The sequence below is a fragment of the Palaemon carinicauda genome, chromosome 4 (assembly GCF_036898095.1).
Source record: "Palaemon carinicauda isolate YSFRI2023 chromosome 4, ASM3689809v2, whole genome shotgun sequence".
Taxonomy (NCBI): domain Eukaryota; kingdom Metazoa; phylum Arthropoda; class Malacostraca; order Decapoda; family Palaemonidae; genus Palaemon; species Palaemon carinicauda.
In genome coordinates this window covers 108966495-108986073 of record NC_090728.1, presented here as the reverse complement: position 1 = coordinate 108986073, position 19579 = coordinate 108966495, and the positions used below count along the sequence as shown (strand labels likewise).

Below are 19579 nucleotides of genomic sequence, written 5' to 3'. Positions count from 1 at the left end.
CTCCTGAACATAGTCAGTCTTAATCAACTATGTCTTGCTATCCTCTTACCTGTTATTTTGGATTTTATCTTACTTCCTCAGGTATTGTTCCAAGTTTTGGGACCATTTCTCTTGTACAATTTCACTGGGCGGCACAGGAGGAGCCCAGAAAAGGGATTTTGACGAAGGAAAAATCTATTTCTAGGCGAGAGACCTGTGCCGCCCAGTGAACCCTCCCTTGACTTCCCTCCCAGCATGGGCCCCAAACCTTGGGTGCTATGAGGAGTGACGTCACTGGCGTGGGTTAGGTTAGTGGTAGTAGTGTTGATCGGCACCTCGCTGTGGCGGGGGTTTTGAAGAGGAGATATCTAAATGGTGCGAGACTTCTGGTTGTGAATTATCACGCCCCAGTATTATACCGACACCTTATATAGGTGAGCGAGCTGGGTTCAACCTGGCATTCCTGTGCAATTTTTTCTCTGGTAATATATAGCAGTTATATACCTTAGAAATGGTGCTAAAAGGAATATTTCACTGGGTGACACAGGTCTCTCGCCCAGAAATAGATTTTTCCTTCGTCAAAATCCCTTTTCTGCCTCCATTCGCAGGGTCGTTGACCATGCTCTGAATCCAGATCCCAAAAAGCCTACGATGTCAGGGTCGTAGCTACGTCCCTGGCCTTCAAAAAACTACTCTGTGACACAGGTTCTACAGGCAGGGGTCTGGAAACACCAAACTACTTACACAGCCCATTACCTGCAAGATGTGACCCACAAGAAGCTCCATACGTTTTTTATCGGCCCTGTGGTGACTGCACAACAGCTGGTCTAATACCTCAAGCTCCTTATAAGACGAGTAGCAGAAGGTTGAGGGCACTGTTACCTGGTTTCAGTCTGCGTGAATGAAAAGGTATAACTGGCTCTTATTCTTTTCTTCATCCTCCCCTCTCTTGGGGAAAGCAGCAGCCTGGGTTCTCTGCACAAAATGACCTCAACCACTGCAGGTAAACCATGCTCCCTTGTGTTCCTAGTATTGTGTCAATACTGTTGTGTCCCTATACCCTGGCAAGGTGGCATTGGGAAAGTCTTGGTTACAACAGTTTTCCCTACAAAGACTTGGAATAACTTTTACTTTGACAGTCACACTGCTCATCTCAACATACAGCTCGCGTAGGCCACAGACCTTGTGTAGCAAGGTCTAGCGAGGTGTTAGGGACTCATTATTTTTGGTACTAACTGATTCAATAAAAGGAGCTCCCGAGTAAAGCTAGCAGGGACGTCCACCCTCCTAATGGGTGAGTCACCCCTAATAAATAGCGTAGTTTTTTATTCCAGTTATGGAACAAATGACAAATTCGGAGGTAATTTGTATTTTTCCTAACGATACAAACCTTTAGCTATTTGTACAAACTTACCTGCCAACCTTATCCCCTTTGTAATCCTACCTCTAAGTATAGTGAAGCAGTCACAGATGTGTGAGTGAAGGGGTAGCGAGCCACCCCTTCTACTTCCCGCTAACTAGCGGGATGGGTAGTTAACCCTTGCTAAATTTTAATGGCTCGTCCTTTCAGCTTCACCGAAAGTAATACCCCCTAATAAATAACTAAAAATTTATATCGTTAGGAAATATACAAATTACCTCCGAATTTGTCATATTTTTGGTTTTCCCTGTGGTTTTTCAAGGTTTTGACACGTAGGCTAGGTTTGTTTATTGGCAATGAATAACCTAACTTTAGGTAACGAGTTGGCAATATTTTCTGTCATATTTTAAATGTACTGTATTATCTTTACAAAAATTTATCTTTGTGAAGTATGGGGTGTATAAACCTCTCTCTCTCTCTCTCTCTCTCTCTCTCTCTCTCTCTCTCTCAGGTGAATTTATGCACAGAATAATTTTTATCGTGTTTAATTGACACTTTTTAAGGAAACAAAGATTTTGGTTTCTGCTGTTTTAAGTAAGTGTATATATATATATATATATATATATATATATATAGAGAGAGAGAGAGAGAGAGAGAGAGAGAGAGAGAGAGAGAGAGAGAGAGAGAGAGAGAGAGAGAGAGAGAGAGAGAGAGAGAAGCTCTCTTTGTAAAGAAAATCTATACTGTTTGAAATATATGCCTTGAGAAAATATTGCTGACTCATTACTGAAAGTTAGACTATTCATTGCTGATAAATGAGCATAACATATGTGTGACAACCTTGAAAACCCACAAGGAAAACAGAAAATAATGTTTTAATATCTGTGATATGCATAGAAAAGCTATACTGTTTGAAATATATGACAGAAAGAATCTTGCCTACTCGTTACTGAAAGAGAGGCTATTCATTTCCGATAAACGAACTTTTTGTTTGAAAACCTTGAAAACCCACAGGTAAAATAAAAAAGCTTTGATATACCCTTTACTTTGTAAAAGAAAAATTAAGGCTTTGATATACTCTTTACTTTTTAAAGAAAATTTGTGCAGGTATTTGTGTATTATATCATGACTGAAAATTAAAGCTAGTCAAAAAAAGGAGAATAATTTGGTTAACCAATACAATCAACGGTGGCTTTTGCCGTCTCTATCTCGTCATTGTACGGTGAATACCTGTACATGTGGCTCATGACCAGTGATTTTTCCCTTTCCTGCTGTAATAGTACTAATGTACCGAATTTATTTCAATGTCCTAAAATCCCTATCTGTATTGCTTTCTGGCTTCTACTTTTTGTTAGTTCCTTTGGGTGTTTTCGCTCAAGTTATTCAACTTCTGAACTTTGCCCTGCTTTAATTTTTATATAGTATTTCATAAATCCCTAGGGTAAAACCTATTGAATGTATAGAAATGTATCTTGGGTGATCTCTGATCTATTTTATAATAAGGATTACAATGTGTTACTGCTTTCTTATGATACATTTCCTAATATTTTTTTTATATAAAAGGTGAATTAGATTATGCTTGAACTCTTTTCTGCTTTGTTTTTAGTCATGCAGATAACAGGATACAGTACTTTAATGTTGTATAAGATTTAAGAAAATTCTAATTTATTCTGGTGAGGGTAAATAAAAGTGATATTTTCATAATAATGAATTATCTCTAGCTCATAGGGGGATCATAAGATGCTTACATTAAATATGTAATACATTATATATAACAAAGGTTATTGTTTATTGTAGTTGAGTTATCTTAAAATTAGAATAACTTTATTTTTTGTTGAGTACTTATTAGATTTTCTTTTCAGGAAAAACTAAGAAACCAGAGAGTGAACAGAAGAAGTCACGTAAAGATATAGAGAAGATGTCTCTCTCCATGCTTGAATCTAATATCAGTAACATCAAAGGTTTAGATCAGACTTATGCAAACATAAGCACAAGTGAGGATTCCACTCTTAGTGAAAGTATTGATTTACGAGCAGTTACAAAATTTCACAGAATGAAAAATCGACCAAGAAGAGGACTTGCTCTGATTGCAGAATCCAAATCACCTATTATTGGTAAAAGAAAGTCTTTGGGGTTATCACAAAAGGAAGAAGTCAGTGTCTTGAAAGATCAAACTTATGCAAATATTACCGATAATGAAGACACTTCTGGCAATGACAGTCTGAACCAAGAGGCTCTTGAAAAACTAGAGAAACTTAGAAGCAGGCATCGTAAGGCTCTTTCCAAAGGAAATCTAACTACAAAAGAATGGGTTGTTTCAAGTAAAAGGGTGCAATCTAAGAAAGACGTAGTTGAATCCTTGCCATCTCCTTATAAGAATGTTAGAAGAAGTAGAAGTATAGTGGTTGCTGATGACACTTATAGGGACTTGAGTAGTATAGACACATCATCAGACAGTATATCTTTAGAAAAGGTCAAAGTGCTTGGGACTAAAAGAAGTCGGCAGCAGCGTAGGGCTATGCCTAAAGATTTATCCATACTCGCAAATAAAGAAACAGAGACTGACACACTTCAAAGTATGTCATCAAATGCAACTTTTCCATGTAAAAGCTCAGAGGCCTCTGCTAGAAAAGAATCTTCAGACTTTGTGATGCCCAGTATTGAAAGTTCAGCAGAATCGCAAGATGGGAGTCTTTCAGATGCCTCTACATATTTGTCACCTGTAAAAGATCAAAATGAAAATGATACAGAGGAACTTTTGAGTGCATCTCATAGAAAAGGCTTTGAAAAGGAACGTGAGGAAAGTTACAGTTTAAGTACTATGGAGAGTAGTTTGGGAAGCATTCAATCCCCCAAGAAATTAAAATTATCCCAGAAAGCTCCTCCAATTCAGCTAAATTTTTCATCTATTTGGTCAAAATTGAAAGACAAGAGTGCTCTTGAAACCCATGTAGAGGAGGAAGAACATGAAGAGGGGAGGAAAGGGGTTAGGAACCTGGACAATACAATCTCCGGGCTACCAGAACTGAAAGAGGCACAGGTGGTATTACATCGTTTAGAGGAAAGTGATGATATACAGCTGTCTCTCTATAAAAGTGAAAAGCCATTAACTCCTCCTCAGAGCTTCAGGGATGGTGATCAGTCAAATGTTATTAAGGAGGTTGAAGACCATAATCAGTGTAAGGGGGAAGATGATGTAGTTTCCAAAGACAGTATGTCAGAAACCACTGGTTTTTATGTTCCTGAGTTTTCTAGCGATAATAGTAGTGACAGTGAAGTTAGTAGTAATATATCTGCAGCTCTAGGTACACTATATAATGATGGAAATTTTCCATTGAAAAGAAAATCTGTCTCAAAAGTCACCTCCCAAGGATTATCCTTTTCTTCGGACCATGGAACTCTTGAAAAGAGGATAAACAACAGTTTGGAAGAGAAGGATGTTAGAAGTTCAATGATGGGAAGAAGCCCCGGAAGAAAGACTCATGACTTACAAGAAAAAAATACACAGAGGATATTAAGGAGTTCTCCTTTGAAAAAGGTTGCCCAAGAGTCTTCAAAGAATACTTTTCAGAAGGGGTCAGCTCAGTCACCAGAAAAAGGTAACCAACAAAAAGTAGAAAAAGTGCCAAGTGAGTTGGTTATTTCTCAGAAGGAGAGTTACTTGATAAAAGAACCCAGTCCTTTAAAGAATACTAGGAACTCTTCTGCAGGGGTCAGTCCGGAAAAGAGAACTAGTAATTCACCAGGGAAACGGATTCATCTGAAGAGAGCTAATGATTTCCCTAAGGAAACAAGTCCCCATAAGAAAATGAGGCTTTCACAAGGAAAAGTTAGCCCTGAAAAGACAGGTAGTGGTTCACCAAAGGAAATAAGTATTTCACCAAGAAAAGACAGTTCCCAAAAGGGATACAGGGTTTCACCAATGAAAGCCAGCCCTCAGTTGAGAAGGAGTGTTTCACCAAGGAAACTCAGCCCCCAGTTGAGAATGAGTGTTTCACCAGGGAAACTCGGCCCCCAGTTGAGAATGAGTGTTTCACCAAGGAAATCCAGCTCCCAGTTGAGAACTAGTGTTTCACCAAGGAAAATCAGCACCCAATTGAGAAGAAGTGTTTCACCAAGGAAAGTCAGCCCATTAAAAAGAATGAGTATTTCACCAAGAAATGTCAGCCCCCCACAAAAAATTAGTATTTTGCCAGAGAGAGTCATACCTCAAAGGAGGCTGAGTGTCACACCAAAGAAATCCAGCCCCTCTAAAGAAATCAGTATATCTTCAGAGAAAACTGCAACCCGAAGGAAGATGAGTGTAACACCAAACAAATCCAGTTCCTCCGAAGAAATTAGTGTATCTTCAAAGAAAACCACATCCCAAAGGTGTTTGAGTGTTACACCAAACAAATTCAGCCCCTCCAAAGAAGTTAGGGTTATTAAAGAAAAAATTACACCCCAAAGGATGAGGAGTGTTACTCCAAACAAATCCAGCTCCTCAAAGAAAATGAGCATTTCTTCAAAGGAAACCATGCCACGAAAGAGGATGAGTGTTACACCACATAAGTCCAGTTCCAGGGAAAAGGTAAGTGATCTATCTAAAGAAATTAGTCCACAAATAAAATTGATTGACTCTTCAATGAAAGTTTCTCCTCGAAAGAGAAGCAGGAATTTACCAGAAAAGTACAGTACACATATAACATCACCAAAGAAAGCCAGTCCACAAAAAAGAAAGGAAAACAGTTCCTTGCAAGAAGTCAGCTCCTTTTCAAGAACAAGAAACTCCTCTAATGAAGATAGTCCATTTAGAAAATTGAGAAGTTCTCCAAATAAAGGAAATGAAAACAAGCTAGTTGTGGCAGTAAGAGGTGATAGTGTCCTTGAAAATGAAGGCTTGGATATGCCGAGTAATCCTGAGTGTCCCTCTTTGGATAGTTTTGGCCTTGAAAAAGATACATTAAAGTCTTCAGAAAATATTGGAGAGCCATTAGTGAGACGAAGCCTTCTTGAACAATTTACTGATACATCCTTTAGATTAAACCTATCAGATAATATCTCAAGAAATGAAGGTTTGGAAATGGAGGGAAAGCATGAGATTCCCTCATCAGAACAGATTAACCTTCAAAAGGATACAATGGATTCTTTGGAGAAGACAAATGTAGAAAGTAAGGAAGAGTCACCAAAAAGGAAAAGTTTTCATAAAAGTTTTAGTAGTATATCTATGAAATCAGATGTCTCGGAAAATAGGCTAAAAACTCCACAGAATATGAATGAAATCACTGTTAGTAGTGAGAGGAGGTCATCATCAAGAAGAAAAATTCCCAAGAAATTTTTTGTAACTGATGATGTCACATACTCAGATAAGGGTGTATCCAAAAGGAAGGGAGGTAAAGATGGAGTTAAAAGAAAATCAAGTGAAAGTATTGCTTTAAAACGAAAAAGTTCTGATGCTTCCTCTGGTTATGAAGTATCATTCTTGGGAGACAAGAATAAACAAGGTAGTGAGAAGAGGAGGAGGAGTCAGCAAAAGAGAAGGCGTAGTTCATCACGAGACGACGAAAGGGGTTTGAAGAGTATAGTGCATGAAGTGCAGGTTCATCCTGAGGAAGCAATCAAGGCAATGAGGAAATCTAATTATTTGCTTGGTGATCAAAGAGAAAAAGAAGATTTTGTAGCTGAATTTCCTATGGAATTACAAGAGGAAGACGTAGGTCAAATTAGAGGGGATTCTGAGTCCAAGAGGAAAATTGAAACTTCTGGTAACATAAGTGTTTTGATGCAGAAAGAGGTTGAGGACCTCAAAGAAAGTGTGCTTATAACTGATATATCTGATGCAGTAATCGTTGAGACAGGAGAGAACAAAGTTGAGACTGATGAGGATGCTATATCTGATCATGAATATGTAGAAGGCATTCTTACCACGAAAAGTGTTGAGGTAGAAAAAGACAAAGATCAAAGAGAAGAATACATTGATACAAGAACTTCTGAGGTACAAAAGGAAAATGATGAAGATTCTATTCATTCAAATGACTTAGTAATGAATGATGATTATGTGGATGGTAGAAGTACTACAGAGTGGCACAAGTTTCAGAAAAAAGATCGCATTGTTTCAAGGGATGGATCTAATGCTGATGTCACTACTACCGAAAAAATATGTCATACTGAAGATATGGGGATAAATACTAGAAAAAGAGGCTCTGATACAAGTAGTGAATCGTTCCATGGTATACATTATAGGAGAAATGATGCAGATTCTTTGGTGGTCCATGAGTCTCCACTTGATACTAAAACTGCACCATTGTCACCAGGCATTATGACTCAAGGAGAGGAAGGAGGAATTGATGATGGTGGGAAATTATTAAGAAAACCAGATGATTTAGCTTCCTCGTCTTCAGAAAATGATAGGTCACTTTCAGGTGAAGAAATTGGAGAAAACTTGCCCTCTCCAATTTCAGAAAAAGCTGTTGAAGCTTCTGGTTTAGTGGATGTTTCAGATGAAAGCTCTACAGCAAGATCTTCCTATTCAAAAGAACAGAAATCTGATCCTTATGTGAATGATGACAGGATTCCTAATATTACCTCTGCCAATAGCATATCTACAATTGAAGTTGATCCTCAAATTGTCAAACCTAAGAATATTGACCTGCTTTCAAGTCAAGATGATAGTGAGCCTTCAGGTTCTCTGGTGGGAAAATATGTTGTTAATACTGAAGTGGACGGATCGAATAATGATGAGGCTTTAGCTATTAAGCTGATTCCTATTTCAGTTAAAAGAAGTAATGCCAAGTCCAGTTTTCAAAAGAAAAACATAACTACACAAGATGAGAAGTTTACTTCATATGGGGAAAACACTAATGAAGAGATTGGCGCGGTTTCCATCTCGAGCAAAGCATCTGAGGCTCCCAAGCTAATACAAATGACTATGACAAGTTTTTTAAAAAAATTAGTTGCAAGTCCACCCAAGCCATCTGCTGTGTATAATGTAAAAGAATCAAAAGATTTTATGGAAGCAATGTATAGAAGCGTAGCAAGCAAAAAAGTTACAAAAATTCCCATTAAGAAACAGGCACCAGGAGTTGATTTGAAAATAAAAAAGGATAAACTTCCTTTGAGTGTGCCTGAAATTTTGACAAAAGAAATATTTGAGCATTATGCTAAATGTAAAGTAGATAAGAATGCTTTGAAAACCATTGTACAAGTAAGTGAGAAATTTTGGGGAAACTGTACAGAGGATTTGATGAGCATAGCAACTAGTAGAGGAAAAGGCAATTCCATTAAAAGGGAGGATGTAGTCAGATTAATGACTAGAGAGGGTACTCTCAATGAAAGCACTCCTCTCACAAGTTTAGTTGTAGATTATCTTCCTTCAGAAGAGTGGGATATTCTTATCCCTACAGAGTATGGAAACAACAGAGTCTATCCACCCCCTAAAAATTGAATATATTAGAACTGAAGATACGTCTTACATTTTACTATAGAGATCTTTTACGTATTACTGTAGATGTTTCACATAGTATTTGCTGTTTGAGTATTACTGAAGTAAATTGGATTTGTTTATACAAGTTGTTTGTGTTATACTTTATGCTTTTTTTTAGTTTTATCTGCATACCATGATACATTAGTGTATGTGGCATATATGACTTTTAAGTGGGAAAATGTAACTGCATAGAAATGAAAAGTGAGGATAAACTGCTTACTATATATACTATAACATGCTATATTGTATAATGGAATATTCAACAGTAGAAAAGGAAAGAAAATGATAATGCAAGAAGCAAACAATTATGATAGAGAAATATTTTTGTGAACCAGGATTCCCTAACCTCTTGTAATATTTTCAAAATGACTTTAGGAACTTTAGAAACCTGAGTTTAGACAATGTTTAGAAGTTGCATACTTTCCATGTTGAAAGCTAAACTGGTCATGCATGTTTTTACAGGCACCAAATTAGTATGGAAATAGCATTATTTCTATAAGTAATTTAGTTCCTTAGTATCATTATTTTACTTCATACAGTACATATTGCCTGGATAACCTATTTTGTCAAGTAGGGTTTTAAGTACTGTGTGGAATATACGTTAGTAGAAATTTCTTAAAGAAATTCTGTTAGTTAAGCATATTATATAGTATTTTAGACTAACTTATTCTATGCTGACATAATGCTAAAAAAGATAAAGGAGCTAAGTGCCAATTCTCAACAGGTGAAGTTATTGATCCAGTAAGGCCTCTTAAGGTGATGAAGTTCAGCAATGCAACAACTTCCAAATCCCCCAATATGCCTTCCACTTTGCCTACTTTGTATTATCTTATTTTTCCATGCCACCTCCCTCCCTAATTTACTGAATTTTACATTCTCATCCTCCCTACTAGCTGTTAAACTACTGGAAATGCTGATATATCCTTTCTCTGTGCTAACCATTTTATTCCAAATATGTGGTATATATATTTATGTTTTTACAAGTTTAATCCTCCTTGTTCTAGATGCACTTCACTTACAGTTTATCTTGGCTGCTTTTGCCATATTTTTGTCATATGCATGTAATACTGTATCTACAAAAAGAAGCGTTTGCTCAACAAACTTTTCATACATCAAACTTATGCTTCCAAAGACACTCCTCTCATCAACATTTTAAAAAGATTCTGTTGTCCTTGTTTCACCTCATTCCTCTTCATACCATCATCTATTTCATTTAGTCTGAAATACTACCATTCATATTAAATTTCATTGCTCTCTGCTTCCATTTACCTTGGTAATATTAACTATCAATGCTTTCATTTTCTCGTTGCTATCAACTACTAATTGTGTAATATACAAAAATCAACCAATCATATGTACATTTACTGCCTCTTCCAAAAAATTTGAATATACCTGAACTGTACACAGTTTGTATTTTCTGACTTTGCTCATCATTTCTATAATGAAAATATTCAAGGGTCAGGAGTCATCCTCCTTTTATCTGAGCAACTTTTACACTAACTAGTCACTCTCCCAACTGCATATTGTAACACATGCTTTGATATCTCTACATAATATTCTGATTGCTCACAAAAACTTACCTATATTTGCTGTCATATTTTACTCACCTTTGTCACCACTTATACAATATGAAATAAGTTTATTTTTCCCATCCATTCCACTGGAACCTTTCAACCTTGCTTTATCCAGACATGGTTCACACGCCCTGATTATTTATACTAACATCATATTATTTCACTTCCTCTCCCATTGAATCTTGGTGCCTGTCCATTTGTCACCCTTTACATTTCGTATAGTTGCTACTATAATTTTGCTAAAATTTGTATTAACTCCTTTCACTCGGTATCATTTAGATATGTTTTGCCTATATTCTCCATATTTAATTTAATAATTTCATATTACCCTCTCAACACAAGCTAAGTTTGTCTTCAGATAGCATCTCTCCAAGTGCATCTTTGGAATTAGGGCTGCAGTACTCATAAATATATTTATATGCCTTTGTGTATAAATCACTTACATTACTCTATAAATATTTGATGTATCCTGATTTATTTAGCAAAGTTTAGTATGATACACTGTTCATGCTCTTATTTTATTTACCATTTAACTTATTTATTTTGAAGGAACTATTTCAATTGACCCTCTCATTATTTTTATTCCCTCTTTATACTCTCGTTCTGAACCATTCCACACTCTAAAAACTATATTATGATTCAAGTCTTGCTTTAGTTTGACAATGATCAGATTTACCTTCAGCTATTCTTACCATTCATTAATTTCATTTTCCATTTGCTGTACAAACACATTCCAGTAAACTGTATTCTACACATTTTTTTACCGCAACATTTTTCCCAAGAATGTTTATGTATCTATAGTAGCATGTTTGTTAATATCGCTTTCTTGAGTTCTTGTAAGGTATGTTTATAATGTTTTAATAAATTTTTGGCACTTTTTTCATTGCCTTATCCTTTACCTAACTCTGCTAATTTTCCCCTGTCCGTGTGATTCATTTTTTTTTAATTATGCATTTTATTCAATTTTTAGTTGATTTGCTATAAGATTTAATTGCAACAGTTTTATACTATTTGCATTTAGCAAATTTTAAGATAAAGTTCACCCAGCAGGTTGAACATAGTACTGTTTTCACCTCATCATTGTAGGTAAAGAACAAAATCGTAGTGGATAATGAATATGATGTATGTTTTTGCCAACATTTTGCATGTAAAACCATGATAAGCTCAGGTCCCTCATTTTTTAAGAACAATAAGCTATTACCATAATAACTGGTTCAAAAAAGTCAGTAAAATATAGTGTACTTTAACCAACTATTGTTGTTAATTCTTTATATCTATATCAGTATTGCTTCTTGTTGATTTTTTTTCCTTTTGTTTAAAATGCCCATTTTTTAGGGTTAGGTTTTTTATCATTAAAAGTGTAACTTTCATTTTCTCTTATCTTTTAAGCTTTACTAGGATATATTCAGTTTTCATCTGTCTCTTTGAATGAATAGATCCACACTGTATATTTGTGATAAAAAATTACCCAAAATTAAATATGCAGAGAAAGCTACCATATTTTTCTATTTGTAAGAATTGAGAAATTTCAATGGATTACTTTATCTCTTAAACTTCTATTAATATTGTTGAGGATATTTGTATAATGATTCCTAATTCAATGAATGCTGTTTCTAATTTGTATGATACAGTAATATAAACTCCAAGCTCTAAGGTGAATTTAAATCTTAGAACCGAAAAATTTTGTACTCGTGAAATAAAAGAAATATAAATTAAACATTTATTTCATAACTTTCCAAAAGAAATATATATATATATATATATATATATATATATATATATATATATATATATATATATATATATATATATATATATATATATATATATATATAACGGATTTTGAGGAAAGCAAAAAATCTATTTTTGGGTGAGATAGCCATGTCGTCCTGATGGAAGGTTCCTTTAGGTAGCTTTCTAAGGGATATTTGCTACAGTGATACTCCCAGAGAATTAACCATAAGTCTCCAGAATTCTAACTCCTAGCGCGAGTATCCTTAATATATCTTCAGGATATCGCATAATATCGAGACGTATTTTTTGATACGACACATAGCAATCTTCACCCCGAATAGATTTAACTCTTTGAGGGGGAAGAGTGGCGAACGACAGGGGAGTCGTTATCAAGGTACCCGGTAGACCTCCTCTCCGTACTACTACGGCCCATCATTCCTAGTTTGCGGGTGTGCTGTCTGGATTCGCTCTGCGAATAAAGTAGGTGAGTTTCGCCGTCAGTTGTCTAAGGGATAAGTTTGATCCTGAGGTTTCGCCTCGGAAGAGCTGTCCCTCCTTGAAGTCTGAAGTTCTTCGAAGATAGACCTTGACACTCTACTGGGCATAGCGAGACATCTTCCTTCAGATTCTCCAAGGACCCCACCTTTTGGTGGTAGGCAGCTCGTTTTTGTCGAGAAAGGTAGGATCAGGGAAGAGATTCAGTTCTCCTGTTTCAAGAACTGAATATGGCCTTCATTTTTGGATAAGGCTTCTATTTCACTAACTCTAGCCCCTGAGGCTATAGCAAACAGAAATATCACTTCCTGTGTTAGATCCTTTAGGGTTGCAATCCTCATTGTTCAGATTCGAAGCATAGTGCAAGACTTTGTCCAACGACCATGGTATGGGCTTTTGAGGGGTTGCCAGTTTGAGTCTAGCGCATGCTTTTGGTATCTTATTGAAGATTTCACCTGAAAGGTCCATGAAAGGCGTACAGCAGAGGTCTAGTCAAAGCCGACTTACACGCGGTTATTGTGGTGGAAGCAAGTCCTTGTTGGTGTAGGTGGATGAAAAAGGAGAGACAGAAGTCTATTGATATTTCTGTCGGTTTCCTTGCATTCACAAAGGAAACCCACTTCTTCCAAGACGATTCATATTGTCTCCTAGTTGAACTTGACTTGTATTCTTTGATGAAGTCAATTTTGTCCTTGGAGATCCCAAACCTTTTCTTGGCTGCTAGGGCGAGAAAATCATGAGATGTAGGTTGTTGGTTCTCAAGGCTGAACCGTAAACAGTCGACTTCTGACCCAGTTGGGATAAAGCTAGGTTCAGCAGAGGAAGCAGCATCAGTTTCAATTCTAGAACTAGAGGGAACCAATTGCTTCTGGGCCATTTGGGGTCCACTACTGCAGCTGTTCCTCTGAAGGATCTTAGTTTGTCGAGGACTTTTAGCAGGAGATTGGTTGGTGGGAACAGGTAGATTCTATTCCGTCTGTTCCAGTCGAGAGACGTGGAGTCTATCGCTCCTGCTTGAGGGTCCTTGTAAGGGGCTACATAATGAGGTAGTTTCTTGTTGTCGCTTGTTGCGAAGAGGTCGATTTACAGTTCTGGGACTTTTTCCGAGATGAATGAGTCTGCGTCTAGGGACCATTCTGTCTCTATCAGCTTTCGCCTAGATAGAGCATCCACCATCACATTGAGGAACCCTTGAAGGTGAACTGCTGATAAATGCCATCTTCTCTTCCTTGCCAGGTAGAAGATGGCTAACATCACGTGATTGAAGTGAGGTGATCTCAAGCCTTGTCGATTTAGACATGTTACTATCACTTCGTTGTCCAATACCAGTCTGATGTGGACTGACCTGCGAGGGGATAGTTTCTTCAACGTTAGAAAGACTGCCATAGCCTCCAAGATATTGATGTGAAAGGTTTTGAACTGGTGCGACCAATTCCTCTGCATTTTCCTTTCTTGCGAATGGCCTCCCCATCCTTCCAGGGTGGCATCTATGTGTATTACCACTGATGGTTGAGGTGGTTGTAAAGGAATTGTTCGTGCTAGGCTCTTGGCTGTTGACCGCGGCCTTAATAGTGTGCACAATCGGGTCGGTGTCAACCTGTGTTGATCTCTTTGAGCGTTTGAAGCGTATCTTCTCCAGACTCCTGAAGCATCCTTTAACTGTGCTTTTAGCACTGGGTCTGTCACTGCTGCGAACTGGAGAGAGCCCAATACTCTATCCTGTTGGCGTCTTGAAATCCTCTTGTGTTTGATTAGTCTCTTGACAGATCCTGCTATCTCTCTCCTCTTCTTCAGTGGAATGGAGAGATGGTGTGACTGTAAGTTCCAATGGATTCTTAACCATTGAAACTTCTGAGCTGGAGAAAAGCGAGACTTCTTGCGGTTGATCTTGAAGCCTAGGTGCTCCAGGGGAGCAGGTATGCCGGCCGCTTGTAGACAAGTCGTCTTGGATGCTGCCCACACCAGCCAATCGTCCCGGTATGCTACTACCTGAATTCCTTCTGAGCGTAGTTGTTGGACGATTGTATCCGCAAGTTTTGTGAATATCCTTGGGGCTATGCTTAGCCCAAAGGGCATGGCTGTAAAGACATACTTTGTCTTCTGCATCCTGAATTCTAGGTAGGAGGAGAGGGGACGACTGACAGGTAGGTGCCAGTAAGCATCTGCTAGGTCTATTGAGACTGTGTATGCCCATTTTGGTAGAAGGGTCCTCATGTTGTAAGGTAAGCATCTGGAACTTGTTGTTCTCGATGAACTTGTTGAGTGGAGACAAGTCTAGAATGACACTGAGTTTGTCCGAGTCATTCTTGGGAACACAGAACAGCCTTCCCTGGAATTTGATGGACTTTGCTTTCCTTATTACCTTCTTGTTCAAGAGTTCTGAGGTATATTCTTCCAACAAGGGGGTGGAGTGTTGGAAGAATTGTGGAAAAGGGGTTGGAATTTTTTTTCATTTCCAACCGAGTCCATTCGTGATTAGGCTGTGGGCCCAGGTCCAACGATCCCGAAAGTGGAAGAGTCTGCCTCCTACCTGGAACCTCTCATTGATTAGAGGTTCCTGAGGACTTGCTTCCGTGATTGCGTCCTCCTCTACCCCTTGAGGGGTTTCTTGAGGAGCCTCTTTTTTGGCTTCTCCCTTTGTAGGGCTGAAAGGTATTCGTGTGCCTCTCAAAACCTGGGTTGAAAACAGGTGATTGGGTCACCAGCTGCTGAGGGACTATTTGAAAGGTGGTTTGCGGCTGGGTTACCATTTGAGGCACTGTGGCCATGGTCACGGTCGGAAGTTGTGCAGGTCTACGTGGTTTCTTTGCCTTCTTATTCTTAGGTTGGGGACCACTGTCTGAAGATGATTTCCTCTTGGAAGACATGCCCCACTTTTGGAGAAGGTTCCTATTCTCCGTGGCAGCTTTGGCAATAACTTCTTGAAGCACATCTTGTGGGAAAAGGTCTTTGTCCCAGATGCATGATGTGATCAGTTTCCTGGGTTCATGTTTTACCATTGCTGCGGCAAACACATGCTCTCTACAGGTCCTCCTTGACCTGACGAAGGCATATAAGTCTTTTACAAGGGTACCCATGTGGGACTTGGCTAAGACCATATACATGTCTGGAGCATTGGTTAGGCCTGCACACATTTCCAGGCAGTTCTGATGAGACAAAGAAGCGGCAAGTCTCTCTTTTGTCTCCTGTTCCCTTCTCAAAGATGTTCTGGCAACTTTGGAAGGCTCTCGTTGAACTGCTGACCTGCTATCAGGGCTTTTACCGAAAAGGGGAAAGCTCTGGAGGAAGGAGCAATGACGGTTGGGTGCCTCTTGCTCAATGCCGAGACTTTGGAGTTGGTATATCCAGCTCCTTTCAGGGTCTTGGTTAGGATAGCCTGTGCCTTGTCATGCTCGAAGACAATGACTTCCTTAGGTACCGTCTCCTCGCGGGATGCTGGTTCATCTCGCAGTCTCACGTATCAATCTGGGTATGCTGAAAAGCTTGGCCAGAATTGGAGATCTTCAAGAGGTTTGGCCCCCAACTTCTCGGAGATATAAAGCTTCCCATTCATGGGCATGTGCTCCGTATACCTCCAGGGGTTGGTTTCGGAACAGTGAGGGAGGTTAGATACTCTAAGGGGCTTAGTAGAGCCCCTGGAAGCGCCAGAGCGTTTCCCTTCCTTTACCTCTCTCTTTTTCTCTTTGAGATCTAATTTAATCTCCTCTTGTTCCTTCCGGAACACTGCCAACATCTGCTGGATCGACTCTAGGAGCTCTTCGCTCCTGCCGACCTGTGTAGTCGGTTGGGGAGTTAGGGCTGAAGAGGTTGACGGCACAGGTTGATATGCCTTCACAGTGAACTGAGGGTCCTCAGTCACCGTCGAAACGGATCCTTCTTCCTCCGTGTGTGGTTGAACCACTTCTTCTTCAGGGCCTTCTTGCAATAGGTCCTTTTCGGTGTCAGTGGACACCTCCGACATCCGTTCTTGGTGGATGTCCATGCCTTGCAGTGCCTTGTTGATGTCTGCATCCACTGTCAGTTGGATGAAGGGAGGCTGGACCTGTACCTGGGGCACAACCGCACTGGATTGAGCCTTAGGGAACAGAAGGCACCTTAGAGATTCGTTAGGTCGGTAAGGTCCCAGAGTTCTTCTGGAACCCTCTTACTCACCTTCGAAGGGTTTCCCTTGCTGTATCCCTTGACTCCGTGGTGTCAGGGATCTCTTCCTTGAAGTTGTCGGTCAGCAAGGTTGAGCAGTTGGAGCAACCCTTCGGGTCCCAGTACCTCAGGGATCCAGATACGATGCAGCAGGGGGCTTGAGACTTGCACATCATATACCCACAAAAGTCCTTACTCTTGTGGTTGCAGAACACAACTGCACACTTCACAATTGGCTCCTCCTGTAAGGAAAGAAAGGGTGAAATGAGTATACAGTTGTTTATATCATTGATATAAATGCATACTTAAAAATAGTAATACTTACTATTATATTTAATAGCTTAGGATAGTAAGCTAGAAAGGAAATAGGAAAGACACATACAGTGGTACCTCTACATACGAATTTAATTCGTTCCACAACCAACTTAAGATGTAGAAAATGTTCAGATGTAGAAACGAATTTTCCCATAAGAAACATGGTAATTCATTTAATTCGTTCCTCAGCCTAAAAACCCATAATAAATCCTTAATAAATGGCTACACATAATTACACATAACAATAACATAACTGCGTAATATGAAAGAAACTTGTAAAAAGATAATTATAAAGAAATAATAAATAAAAAATGTTTTATTGCCACTTTACCTTAGAGACAGGCCAACGCAGGTGTAGGATTTGCTACGCCAGGAGGAGACGGACGATCGGCGAGAAGGTAGACATGGTGTTAACATATTCTTCAAATAAATACTCTCTCTCTCTCTCTCTCTCTCTCTCTCTCTCTCTCTCTCTCTCTCTCTCTCTCTCTCTCTCTCTCTCTCTCTCTTGTTCTTCTTCACTGTTAGTGTTAGAGACGTCTATTAATTTTTTCTGAGAGAGAGAGAGAGATTAAATAAAAAGGAGAGATTAAACAAAAATGTGTTGTGTACATATGATTTTTAACAGCGTTAACGAGTTGAAAGACAGTTAAATGTAACTAAAAAACAATATCAGCGAATCTGAATTCCTTTATTAACTAAAACAAATATTGATACAAACACACTTGTGTGCGTATGCGCAAACACACACACACGCACGAGAAGACACGATCGGCGAGGAGGTAGAGATGGTGACTACGATAACATACCGTATCTTACACTACGGAAATTTTAATCTAACTTAGCTTATCTATTTTTTTTTTTTTTTATATTTCATATTTTTTACATTTTTTTTCTTTTGATTTTTTATTTTCATCACTTTCAGTGACGAGTTACGGTATGTTATCGCAGTCACCATCTCTACCTCCTCCCCGACCGTATCTCTTACTGCGTAGCAATTTTTGCACCTGTGTGTGTGTTTGTGCATACGCACACGAGTGTGTTTGTATCAATATTTGCTTTAGTTAATAAAGGAATTCAGATTAGCTGTTATTACTTTCTTAGTTACATTTAATTGTTTTTCAACTCGTTGACGCTGTTAAAAATCATATGTACTCTAAACACATTTTTGTTTAATCTCTCTCTCTCTCTCTCGGAAAAAATATAATAGACGTATCTAACACTATAACAGCGAAGAAGAACGAGAGAGAGAGAGAGAGAGAGAGAGAGAGAGAGAGATATTTTATTTAAAGAACATGTTAATGCTATGTTTAGAGAGAAACAGAAAAAGAGAGAAGTCTTATTTAAAAAAGCTTGTTAATGCTATCATGGTTTTCTTTGCTTCACTTTTTTCTTTCTTTCTGTTCATCACGCTGGCCCTTCTCACAAATGATCGTTGCCAACAATCTCTTTGTCCTTTATCCCTATCATCAAAAGGCGTTCTGTCTCTTCCTGGGTATTGCTAAGATGTCTTGTAATAATGGTGATCCCCTTCAATGGTTATTTGTTTTAATGGCTGCCTTCAGCTTGATGATCCTCGAGATCATAGGCCTATTCCGGCAATATTGTTTAGCCATATAGTATCACTCACATGCACACTGCTCTCATGTTTTTCTATAATTTCTTGCTTCAATTCTAATGAAAGAATTGCCTTCTTCCTATACTGAAACTTAGCTTCTTAGGCACCAAAAGGAAATGTGAGAAAAAGAAGAAAATAAGCACTGTTAATAACAGACCAAACAGAGGACAACCACACAATACACACAAGAATAGAGAACTGAGCACTCGACGCTCAATGGCGTAATGTTTACTTCGTGTGTCGAAATAAAATTCGGGTGTAGAGTCAAAAATTTGCTCGAATTTTACTTCGGATGTTGGAAAATTCGGATGTAGATACGTTCGTGTGTAGAGGTTCCACTGTATCTGTGTTTCCTCTCCCAAGTAATCGCTGAGACCTCTGTCAATATTAATATTTAAATTCCTCATAAGGGAGAATATAGGGTGGAATAACTCTTGTACGTAGAGCCGGAGTTAGTGAATATTTATTTTTCAATATTAAACTTAGCCGGTGATTATATAAGCTGCAGCTCTGCTGCCCGACAGAAAAACTCTACGTTCAAAATACGCCAGCGATCGCTATGCAGGTAGGGGGTGTACATCAACAGCGCCATCTGTCGAGCAGGTACTCAGTACTCAATGTAAACACAGAATCAATTTTCTCTCTGTCGTGCCACCGGCAAGACCTACTAAATTCGCTATTGCTTACTGGATTGGTTTTCACATATTTTGGTGAAGTACACATTTCTAGTTTTGAGCTTTCGCTATGCAGGTGTTTTATCTTCATCTCAAAACTTGAACTCGTTTTGGATAGATTTAATTATGGTGACAAGGAGAGTATGGACTCTCTTTCACTTTTAAATGGCCGACCCTTCCCTTAGACGGAAGTGTGTTTAGGTTTTTAGTAATTTTGCTTAACACGTT

General features: G+C 38.5%; 1 protein-coding gene across 1 annotated transcript in view; it reads left to right on the top strand.

The window, feature by feature from the left end:
• LOC137639606 (fap1 adhesin-like) overlaps positions 1-12092 on the top strand; it is a 124801-nt gene extending 112709 nt beyond the window's left edge. Inside the window, exon 4 of the mRNA XM_068371865.1 lies at positions 3202-12092. Coding sequence (XP_068227966.1) covers positions 3202-8762 — 5561 coding nt within the window. The 3' untranslated portion in view covers positions 8763-12092. The remainder of the gene's footprint in view (positions 1-3201) is intronic.
• Positions 12093-19579: the final 7487 nt, after the last annotated feature.